Source organism: Adiantum capillus-veneris, chromosome 17, assembly GCF_014529385.1.
Source record: "Adiantum capillus-veneris isolate H3 chromosome 17, ASM1452938v2, whole genome shotgun sequence".
Classification (NCBI taxonomy): Eukaryota; Viridiplantae; Streptophyta; class Polypodiopsida; order Polypodiales; family Pteridaceae; genus Adiantum; species Adiantum capillus-veneris.
The window spans coordinates 59172665-59184677 of record NC_140947.1 but is presented as its reverse complement, the minus strand read 5'-3'; the positions used below and the strand labels follow the sequence as shown (position 1 = coordinate 59184677).

The window sequence follows — 12013 nt, the reverse complement described above, 5'->3', positions numbered from 1 at the left end:
AAGTGGCTATCATCAAATAAGGATAGTTGATCAAGACATTGTAAAGACCGCATTTCGTACTACATTTGGTCTTTACGAATACATTGTCATGCCTTTTGGCTTGACCAATGCACCAGCCACATTCAACCGCTTGATGGAGAAGCTGTTCAGGCCTCATCGAACCTTCACTGGAGTGTTCTTTGATGATATTATCATCTACTCTAATTCATTGGAGGAACACAAGCAACACCTCTAGGTAATATTTCAAGTTTTAAGAGAGAATAAACTTTATGTTAATCGAAAGAAAAGTGAATTTTTCTTGCAAGAGATTCAATATTTAGGTCACATTATCTCTCAAGATGGAATCCAAATGGATCCATCCAAGTTAGAGGTAATAAAAGGATGGCCTAAACCAAGGAATCTTCATGAACTAAGAAGCTTTATAGGTATGTGTGCATACTATAGACGCTTCATAGAAAAGTTCTCACGAATTGCGGGACCATTACATGACCTAACAAAGAAAAATGTTAGGTATACGTGGTCTGCTAAGGAGAACAATGCTTTCGAAAAGCTTAAAGAAAAGCTTATCTCTCAACCTGTGCTTACACTACCGGATCTCTCAAAACCATTTGAGGTCCAATGTGATGCTTGTGGTGATTGCCTTGGGGCTGTTCTGCTCCAAGAAGGGCACGCCATAGGCTATGAGAGTCGAAGGCTCGACCCTGTTGAGCAAGCTCTAGGCATATACGAAAAAGAACTCCTTGCAGTTCTACATGCCTTAGACTCATGGAAGCACTATTTATTAGGGACTCCTTTCATTCTGCGAACGGATCACCAAAGTCTTAAGTACTTCATGACGCAGACCAAGCTTTCCGACAAACAAATGAGGTGGGCAAATTTCCTTTCGCAATTTCATTTTCATATTGCTCACATTGCTGGCAAGCATAATCAAGTAGCCGATGCACTCTCAAGACGACCGAGAGTGAATGCGGTTTCCATAGCAACTCACAATGATCTATCTTCAATGATAGATGAGTATGCTATTGATCCCGATTTTAGAGATGTGATTTCAGCCCTTGCATTAGGGAAGAAAGAAGAACCATTTACTTTACAAGATGGTTATCTTCTCTATGGCAATAGACTATGCGTTACTAACTCACTACGTGAGAAAGTAATGTATGAATCTCATGCTCCCCCATATGCGGGGCATAGAGGGATTCAGTCTACCCTAAAGGGAATTGAAACATATTTCTATTGGCCTACCATGAAAGTGAACATACACGAGTATGTTTCCAAATGTGTGGTATGTCAAAAGACAAAATTTGATAGAGGGAAGCAACTTGGATTGCTTCAACCCTTGCCAATCCCTAATTCACCTTGGGAGAGCATATCCATGGATTTTATCTTTGGATTGCCTAAGTCTATCCATGGGAATACGGGAATATGGACGATAGTAGACAGGTTCAGTAAACAAGCTCATTTTATACCTGTCAAAAAGACTATCAAAGCCCATCAAATGGCAACCCTCTTCATTTCACAAATTTTCAAGTACCATGGCTTGCCAATGTCCATAGTGTCGGATAGAGATCCTAGAATGACCAGTAATTTCTGGAAGGGTCTCTTTGAGAATTTAGGAACAAGGCTAAACTTCTCTTCGGCCTATCATCCACAAACTGATGGCCAAAGTGAAATAGCTAACCTAACCATTCTTGATCTACTAAAAGCCTATGTAACGGAAGTAGATCAAAGATCCCAATGGGAGAAGTACTTACCCTTAGTAGAGTATGCTTACAATAACACTGTACATACTTCCACAGGAAAAGCACCTTTCGAGGTAATTGAGGGAAGATCAAAAAGTCCCTTGCTACTTAAGGTACATGGGAAGATCTTCGCTGCAGATGAGTATAGCCGAGACCTACAAGAATCTTTCCAAAAGATTAAGGATGCTATCTCTATCTCACAGCAAAGGCAAAAGGCTGCTGCTGACAAGCACAGAAGAGCCCAAGCCTTTAAAGAAAACGATTGGGTCTTGTTAAAGTTTCCCAAGGCTCGATTAAGGCACACGACGGGCAAGAATCCTACGGGCCACCAAAAGTACTATGCTAAACTAGCAAAAAGGTATTATGGTCCCTTCCAAATTCTTAGGCCAATCAATGAGATGGCCTATCAACTTAAGTTGCCCAATCATTGGCTCATACACAATGCTTTTCATGTGAGCCTATTAAAGCCTTACAAAGGAGAGCCACCTCAAGAACCAACTATTGAAGACCCACCGGAGATCGAGGACCACGAGGAGGTGTTGCAGCCCGAGTCCATTCTCCGACATGAAGACAAGGTATTAAGAGGCGGTAAGACTATCCGACGATATCTTATTAAGTTTAAGAATTATCCTTTTGAAGATGCTAGATGGATGCAAGGCATACAATTAAAGGATAACCTAAGCCTTGTCAATGCTTACAATGCTTCCCAAGAGTAAGCAAATGTACAAAATGTTAAAAATGAACAAAATTTTTGTCTTATAAGACTCTCTTTTTCTTTATTTGTGCACAAAAATGAAGTAGTATGCATGCTTAGATCAAGTTTGCGGAGACGACGTCTCCCGAACACCAAGTAGAGCTTGTCACTCTACTATGGAAGACTGATAGGACTAATGTGCAGACATGCTTGCGGCAGCCTCAGGCTCTAAAGCGCCAAATGGACTAGTCATCCATTATGGAATGATGTCGTAGGGTAACATAGGGATCCTCTACCCGCTAAAGAAAAGGACTCATGCATATGCTTTATCTTCTCTACACCATAGTCGAGGACGACTATGATTTCAAGAGAGAGGTAATGTCATAATAATCAATATCTAATTCTCCTAAATGATTTTCTCATATTAAACTGATCATTTAATGTGGGGAAGTGCCAAGGGAGAAAAAGCTAGAATATTGGTTAAGCTAGCAGACCGGCCACAGTAGGGATCCAAGGGAGGGAAAATAGGGATCCAAAGGGGGGGCCATCTGCAAAAGAGCCATGTGAAACAATGGGCCAAAAAGACCCTAAGGTTCAGCCCATTAAGACTTCCAAAATGCTAAGGTTCCAAAATTCAAAGGTTGAGTCCAAAGGTCAACCCTAGGGAAAATTGGATGCTTTGTGTGTGCCCTAAAAGTATTTGCACATCCCTACATGGGAGGGGGCGAGCCCCAAAGCTAGGGGATGAGAGAGAAAGCCACACACACAGACACAGGCTCCCTTTACACAAAGGGAATGAGGGACACATGTCAGCTCCCTAGGCCAGATGCCCACAAGGTGTGCCCAGTTCCTATTGGAAGACCCTTGAAGTGGACCAATGAGAATTAAGCTAGAGTAAATGTAGTTTAATTAAGTTAAAAACATTTAATAAAAGAAACCAATGAGAAATAAGTCTCCTAGAAGACTATTGGGCAGTCTCCCAAAGGGTCCAATGAGCATTCAGAAGCCTCATGGCTTGCCTGATTCCTATTGGCCAGGAGACAAAGGGGTCCAATGAGAGTTTTGTTTAATTATTTAATTATCTAAAGCTCTCACAAAAGGGGAAAGGGGGACACATGTCTGAAGGCTATCACTTATGCTGTTTAATTCCTATTGGCTTGACCTGGGGAGGTCCAATGAGGCAAAAGCCAGACCTAATTAGCAGCTAGGGCTCGCCCAAGAGAGAGGGAGGGCTGATTTTTGCTTGGATTGACACACACACACTCACACTTGACCATGTGTGAAGGAAGAATACTCTATCTCCTCCCAAGCTTTAATGGAGAGCTCATCACCTACTCCAAGCTTGTGAGATAGAAGCCTACATCAACACTCTTTTGGCATGTGGATGCAAATCCAACCAAGAGCCAAGCTTCAATGCATGCTCATCTCCTCTACCAAGCTAATTACTAAGCTAAGCTATGCTAATATGAGTGATTATGTGAGGAGATGTACATCTTTCTCGTAAGATACTCCTTTTTCCTCTCAATCTACTCTCATACCCTGCTAGCTCTCACCATCTTCGAAGGTGTGTGAGGTCTTGGGTCTGAGAACGGGGATAATTCAAGTTGTGTTTGATTAAGTGTTTTGCTTGGTGTATGAAGCTTCCATCTTCATTGCACTAGCTAGTCTTGAAGGAACACAAAGAATTGTATTGTACAATGTCTCTCTTGATGGGAGAAACCATAATACAAAGCCTTTTGGAGGGGGGACCGGCTCCATGCAAATCCGGTCCTCAACTGTTGTCAATAGCTTAATTTCTCTCTCTTTTGAAAGTATTGTCGATGCTATCTAACTAGGTGTTATGCTTTTTGTTGCTCTCTCTCCACCCAAGCACTCTTGTAATTCTCATTAGGAATCTATTCTAATGAAATGCCCACTATGTTCATGCTAATTTCCGCTACACATAAGATTTTAGGCCATTAAATGTTACAGCTTAGGCAAAAGTGTTGATGACCTGGGGCTTTGCTGGATCAAGGGTGTTGCTTAGGTCTTCTTTTTTTGTTAGGCTCATCTACACGGTTAGTGCGTCGGGGGTTGAATGATCTACACGGCTAACACGTCGAGGATCTTGCCTTGGCTTTGCCTAAACACCTGATATTGGACATTCAAGAGGCGTGGCCCCTAAACTGGTATGATTGGTGTCGATACCCTACCACCTGCTGATATTTGGGATCCTTTAAGAGCTCGGGTTCATGGAGGGAGGCGAAGTGGCCTCAACCTATGTCTGGCTTAGGTAGGTTGGCGAAGTGAAATTCTCTCTTTCCATAGTAGAGCGGAAGTGGATGAGTGGACCGGTTGATCCCTACACATGGTCCGGTGCTCTTCTAGTCATTTTATATTTTTGATGTTAAGGTATACCCAGATTTTGTTATTGCATTAATACATGATTGCTTGTTTCATTTAGATGGGACATTTAAAGATTCTCTTTTGTGATTTTCTTGTGTCTTTGCACACTCTATTTCACCCTCCACTATTCTCTCTCTCTCTCTCTCTCTCTCTCTCTTCCCGCAATGCGGCATACACATATATTCACCCTTCACAATGTTATTTTTCTTGAGTACGCTTTCATTCATATCATCCATTCAGAGGTAGCACTAGTCACTAGGTGCCTTTGGATGCAGTCCGACTCATGGCCTAAACTTCATGATAGGTCGGGCATTGAGAACTCCTCCCCTATGCAAACGCTTTTGCAACTTTGATGTATATTGAAATTATATATCGAAAAACTATATAAAAGTGTAAATTATAAATTTTGTGCATAGACCCCTGGAGAGGGGTATCTCTCATTCATGTACGTAAACAAAGTTACCCTTAGGTGCCCAAATGGATTTGGTGGCTCACTTATTTGAGCTTGAACTTGATCTGCTCAAGAAAATTACACCCAGGACAAAGGAGCCAACTTAAGGATGACTAAAATGTAAGAATCGATAAAGAAAAATTCAAATTAAAATGAATCAATCTCTTACTACAATTGATGATTTTCAATGGAAATGATGTAAAAGAAAAGCTATGTTAAGCTAGAATCACAAAAAAGGCTATCTCCGTCATGAACCCCTAAGATTTGCATCATAAATTAGATCCCCCTTAATATTTGCCCTATTTTGAAGCATGTCCCCTTATTGGTTCCTTTACCCTAGGTGCTTCTACATGTGCAATCATGTAAAGAGCTTGAAGGAAGAGATTACAAGTTCATTCACTAATGCAACATCCCATGGAGTATAAACAAGTGTTGAGAGACCATGTTGTGGAGCCCTTCAATATACTTAATCTAAACAGTGCCCCATAACATTGAATGGATAGTGATGGTAAAGACAATCTAAGACCTTTTTCAAACTCTAGGGAGGAAATCAAGTGTCTTTCTCAATGCCCCACTAACCTCAACATTGTGGATCTTCCTTATATCACCTTTCTTGAATTTCAAACACCATGCCATTTCTCTCTCCATTCATATCTTTCTTAATCTCCATTGTGTTGAGAATCTTATATGTCTTTTCTTCTCTTTTTCTTTATTTGTTTCTTGGTTTAGCCTATGTGATAATCTTAAAAAAAGTCACTATTATTCCAAACAATATTTCAAATAAACTCAATCCTCTTATTTTCAATGAACAAGTGTGGCTATCATAGGGGTTGCAACAATCATATAAAGACAATGTTTCTTTCGATGAAAGGGATGTGGTATCCATGTGTTGAAACTGCTCTAAGAGACCAGTAAATTCATAGATTTGGGACATGATACGATCTTTGACACTGTAAGATCGGCCATAAGTTGGAGCAATTTGCGAAAAAGCAGAGAAAGAGTGCAATTGATAATTGTGGAGAGTTCTAGTGGAAGGTTGGGGCCCTTGAAGGCTGGCTTCTTTATGAACGTAAGTTGTAAAGTGGGGAGAGGGGGGATGAAAAAGCCATGAAAGGTGAGCTTTTCAGGTTTGGCAAGAAAGAAATGGTGGGGTTACACTAATGGAACGTTTTGCACTCTGGAAAAGCGTCGACCGTGGGAAGCTCCTCTCATTTTGTCGTCCCGTCAGCGATAAGTCACGCCATAAAATGCAAAGGAGGAAGCGAAAATGAAGCAAAGAGAGAACCCACACACACACACACACATACACACACTTGCGGGGACAGCGATGTCAGCCCGCAAACCGCGTTTCGAAGAGAGAGAATCGTGAAGCAGAGCTTCTCCCTCCTAGTCCCCCTCTTCCCTCTCAGATCCCTTCCCTCTTTTCCTGTTTAATGCTTTCGCAAAGATAGAGAAGCGCGCAGACAGCCGGCAGAAAGCTCGCAGAAAGGAGCCCCCCAACCCCTTTCTTCCTTTTGCAGGTGGAAGCCTTCAGTTTGTGGTACTCAAAGCTCAGCCATGGCGGTGCTAATGAATAGCCTGCTTTCTCCCCCTTTTCGGCTGCTGGAGAGATAAGGTGTCAGCACGTAGAAACGCAAGGTTAGCGAGATTGCGAAAGTTTTTTTGCGAGTGTGATCTTCGAAAGCAGTCAATTTAGCAGGAAGCAACAGGCAAGGAAGCAGGGGGCAAGGTGGAAGGTAGGAAATTGGTAGAAGCTCTGCAGAACAGGAGCAAGCCCACAGATCTGGTGGAACAGAGACCGGACATGGTCGTTAAGATGATGAAATGGCGGCCCTGGCCTTCTGTCACCTCCAAAAAGTTCCAAGTTTACCTTACTGTTCAAGCCCTAGAAGGGCTCTCTCCTCCCTCTTCTGCTCAAGATGAGAATGTGGAGGGTCTTATGGTTGATGTGAAGTGGAAAGGCCCCAAAAGTAGCATCTTCCCCCGGCGGAGCCTTAAAAGACTTCGGACCACAGAAAAGCAAGTGACAGGGGACGGCATTGTTTGCTGGGAGGAGAAATCGGATTTTGAATGTGACTTCATGCAAATGAAAAACAACAGTACATTTCAACCTTGGGATGTCCACTTTGTTGTGCTCAAGGTATGTTCTTGCTCCTCTTTCTTTCACACACACACACACACACACACACACACACACACACACACAGAGAGAGAGAGAGAGAGAGAGAGAGAGAGAGAGAGAGAGAGAGAGAGAGAGTTGTATGTGATTTAAATTATGCAAGAAATGAAGTGTTTGATGCTACCTCAGTACCTTTTTTCTTTTTGCTCTTCAGAGGTATGTGCCACATCTCGATTTTCCATTTTCATTTACATGGCCATTCCATGCTCGTTTTTTGTTTTTGCCTTGCCATTTGGCCAGGCTAGTCACCAAGGAGCGAAAACAAAGCTTTCTGTCGTTGGGGCTGCTGTTATGGACATTGCAAACTTTATTGGTGCAAGCAAGCACATGGAAAGGACAACAAGGATAAATGTTACTGGAGCTGAAAGTGAAGCTTTTCTTGTTGTAAGCTTTTGTCAATTATTACTTCCTTCTGTGTGCACCCTTGTGAATCATTGAAGATTGACTTGGTTGGCTTTGAGATGTAATTAGTGAATGTCCATTTACAGATTGCCGTGAGCTTTTTGGAGATTTGGCCTCCTGCTTCTGAAGCTGGAGAGATGGCTTCTAGCAGGGCCTCTTTGCCGTGCATTTACAGTTCATTCTCAGATCCTGAGCAGCTTGTAGATGGAGCTTCTGATAGAGCTCCAAAAAGCGCGAAGAGACCGGCTGAAAGCAAGGTCTCGCAGGAACTTTATGTACTGGACAGCTGCAAATTGTCTTCAAGGAGCGAGACAAGTTCACATGACACTGCAGTGCTGTTCGACTCAGACTCTTTGGAAGAGTATGAGAATGGAGAGCTTGATGCAGTAGACGATTCAAGTTTCAGGAAGTCATTCAGCTATGGGACACTTGCAGGAGCTAACTTGGTTCACGAAGGGGCACTCCCATCTTTTAGAGAGGCAGAGAAGGGTGTTGATTGTCTATCGTCAATACATAGCCGAGTTGTAGCAGATGCATCACCTTCCTTGTACGACGAGAGTGCCTTGTTAGATGTTGGACAAGCTGTTGTTCAGCAAAAGAAAATCGGTCTATCATGGAAGAAACGGAGGTTATTTTTTGGGTCTCCTCGAGCCAAGGGTGAACCTTTACTTAACAAGGCTTACGGGGACGATGGAGGAGATGACATTGACCATGATCGTCGGCAATCATGCTCTTCTCCAATTGAGCAAGTTCCTGTCCTGGTATGTGCTTTAACATACGTCTGCTACGTCCTTCCTGTGTTGAAGAATATGCAAGTGCATGTGCTTAGGCAGGCACTTGTGCGTGTATAAACCTATATCACTGTTTTTCATTAGTGTTCATGTCGTCATTGACAGGGATGGAAAGATGAGGTGTTGCCATTACCAGATTTTTCTGGAGGCCTAGATTTTGGGGATGAAATGTTTAGTGTTGGGAGCTGGGAGATAAAAGATTTCGTCAGCAGAGATGGCCACATGAAGCTTTCTGCCAATATTTTCTTTGCTTCGATTGACCAGAGGAATGAAAGGGCTGCAGGTGAAAGTGCTTGCACGGCCCTGGTGGCAGTAATAGCAGATTGGTTGCAGAGAAATCCAAATAGAACTCCCATTAAAGCAGAATTTGACTCCTTGATCAGAGAAGGTTCGGCTGAATGGAGACGACTTTGTGACAATGAAGCTTATCAATCGCGCTTTCCTGATGGTCATTTTGACCTTGACACGGTACTGGAGGCTAAAGTGAGACCATTACGCGTATCTCCGGAAAGGTCATTTGTAGGTTTCTTCCAACCTGAGGGTGTGGCTGACATGTGCAATTTTCTGGAGGGGGCAATGCTCTTTGATAACATTTGGGATGCCATTATTGAAGAGACTAAAAGCATTAAAGCGAATGGTAGTTCTGAGCTTGCTGTCTACATTGTTAGCTGGAATGACCATTTTTTTATTCTGAAGGTGGATGCGGATGCATTCTACATTATAGATACTTTAGGTGAGAGGCTGTATGAGGGTTGCGACCAGGCCTATATTATTCGATTCGACAAGGAAGCCAAGTTATGTCATGTGCCTGTTGAACAAATCGAGGGTGAAGAGAAGGCCAAAGGGTACGAATGTCCAGTCACAGAGTTGGAGTCCTTGGAGACAACTTCCCCAGAGGCAAGTGTTTTGCAAAAGCAGCAGAACACGCCTGAAGTCATGGGGGAGGAAGGCTGCGTGAAGTCTGTGACTGCATCAGGCAGTAATGAACCTGTTTATGAGGGGAAGGAGGCGTGCAAATGTTTTTTGAAGGAGTTTTTTGCCGCAGTGCCTTTGCGAGAGTTGCAAGTAGACCTGAAGAAGGGTCTGTTAGGGACACTTCCCCTACATCAAAGGTTACAGATAGAGTTCCACTTCATGTCATTAGACGCCTGAGGGTCATCAGACTTTTTGCCAGCAAGGCTGATGAATGGAACTCCGAGTATAGATGACGTGTAAGGAGACATTCATCTACTTTGTGTTGGCGTTACTGGACTAACTTGACCTGTCTATACGTAGTGCCACTAACAATCATGTACTTGTCTAACTGAGGATTCTAATTACCAACTACAAAGTGCATGGGCAGATGATGATGTCCATTCCAGTGGGACAAATGATTTTGTGTGTTTTCCTACTCAGTGACTGATGGCTAACCCTTAACTTGGCCCTTGGGGTCCTAACACCCGATGTATCACCTGGTGTCATGATAATGCTCTGCTAATGCCATACAGAGAAGGCTATGATGACCATGGCAGTTGCCACGCCATTTGCCGATTCAAGGAACTGGTTTGGATGAAGTGGCTCTTCGAAGAAGATCCTCTTCAGGTTTGGGTAGAAATCATGATGTAAACTTTTTTCTCTGTTTGTAAATCAAGGATTGTGTTTCCATCATTTTTATTTTTAATTTCTGAGGCCAATCAAATTTGTACATTCTGCAACTCATGAATTGAGAGAGAAAGAGAGTTGGGCAATGGAGAGCTCTTTTGTTAAATGTTAAGCCGGAGAGCTGCCTGTTGGCCTGTTATTGAAGGAATCAAGGGTGCAAGGTCCAAGGTTTACTTATTGTGGCACCCTTGCTGGAAGTTTACAGCTAAGTTGTAGGAGTTTACGTGACATAGATATCAATGAAGTATTCTGTTGCTTCCATTGTCGGGGCAGTTGTATAAAGATCATTGGCATTGTCGAGGCTGTGAATTAGGGCTTGTGGTCTTTTGGTTATGGTGGCGTTTGTCTGTCTCAATTACACTCTGTAAATAAGGACGCGATTAATGCAAGGCTCCAGTTGAACAGTTCTTCCTGGTGAGCATTGTTGGACTAAATAGAGTGGCTTGTCTAGAGTTCTGAAAAAAGCTTAGAATAGTGCTTGCTGCCTTTTTTCTTTTATTTTGGGGGAGGGGGGGAGGTTGAGGATAAACTTTTGAAGTCCATATATACACAAGAAGATTTAGAATTTTTTGAAAACGGAGTCTTTCTCAGTGTTTTTCATACAATGCTTAACATCATGAGCTTCTTGGAGAGGCACCGCATACCTAGCTAGGTATGCGGTGCCTCTCGAGCAAAAGCTCATGATGTTGAGGTAAGTCACAATGTGTGAAATATTGTGAGAATTTGTCCAAAACTTGTGATAGCTGTGAGACATGGTTTGTGGTTATATCATTTTAAATGATATGTCTCTTTTGTGCTTGTATTTTGGACTATCTGGCATGGAAGGAAAGGTTGTATTTAGGTGCATGTGAGCCAACAAGATAAGAGTCAATTGACACAAGCTGGTAATGCGCAATGTAGAGGATGCCTCGACACATGCATCATAGCTAGCATATGAATCCATGGATGTTTCACTTGATTCAAACAGGGTAGAAGGTAATGTTGAGATCGTGGATAGAATTACTCTTCAACTACTAATAAAAGTAACGCACTTTGCAATGGGCAATGATTGGTGCATATTGATGCACTTGCGGATGCCAATAAGATGATCTCTCAAATGAAAGCCAACTTGCCGGAGAAGGCTTTTATCAAAGATGAATGCTCTCTCGTGCTACAAGCATCAGGCAAAGAAACTTTCCTTGGTTGGGACAAAGTAGACTTCGGAGTTTTTCAAAGAATTCTAGGAGGATCTTAAGGCCCCTATAATGAATATGGCTAACCAAGTCCTTTTCGAAGGTGCTCTGCATTCAATCATTTAAAGTGAAGAGTGCGCGGTGCATGCAAAGTAAAGAGGGAGAAAAGAGTAGGCAGAGTGTGTTGGTGGAGTTTGATGTGAGGGATTGGAATTCTTTACTATTACTTATTGTTCTATGTGATTAAAGAATAATAACACGTCATCTATCATGATTAAGCTTCTTGCCTGTCCACATCTCCTGTGGAATCTTGTAATTCAACGGTGTACTAGGAGACCTATGCATTGCTATCATAACAACTTCTCCCCAAAACTCTTGAGGTAAAACTTGCCATAGATCGTATGGAAGTGATTCTCTCTTAAATAGCCCTATCCATGTGCTCAGTAACTTCATTTTGAGTAGGTGTGTACAATGTAGTAAACTATCACCAAATTCCTGAAACTTAGTCGAGACGTATTCTCAGCCTTCCAACTTCTTGCCTGACTGGTTTTCAACCATG

General features: G+C 42.5%; 1 protein-coding gene across 2 annotated transcripts; it reads left to right on the top strand.

Moving 5' to 3' along the window:
• Positions 1-6535: 6535 nt before the first annotated feature.
• Positions 6536-10286, top strand: LOC147437325 (uncharacterized). Of its 2 annotated transcripts, none has more exons than XM_086486878.1 (4): positions 6536-7409; positions 7689-7832; positions 7937-8611; positions 8747-10286. In XM_086486878.1, exons 1-4 carry the CDS (start codon positions 7074-7076, stop codon positions 9791-9793), a joined length of 2202 nt encoding a protein of 733 aa, XP_086343004.1. In that variant the 5' UTR covers positions 6536-7073; the 3' UTR covers positions 9794-10286. The 2 variants fall into 2 exon arrangements, with proteins under 2 accessions (XP_086343004.1, XP_086343005.1); XM_086486879.1 differs by having other exon boundaries at positions 7271-7409; positions 7603-7832.
• Positions 10287-12013: the final 1727 nt, after the last annotated feature.

Coding starts and splice junctions, on each gene's coding strand:
- LOC147437325 (XM_086486878.1), top strand. CDS start 7,074: ATGGTCGTTAAGATGATGAAATGGCGGCCCTGGCCTTCTGTCACCTCC. Junction 7,410..7,688: donor TCCACTTTGTTGTGCTCAAG/GTATGTTCTTGC, acceptor CCATTTGGCCAG/GCTAGTCACCAAGGAGCGAA. Junction 8,612..8,746: donor TTGAGCAAGTTCCTGTCCTG/GTATGTGCTTTA, acceptor CGTCATTGACAG/GGATGGAAAGATGAGGTGTT.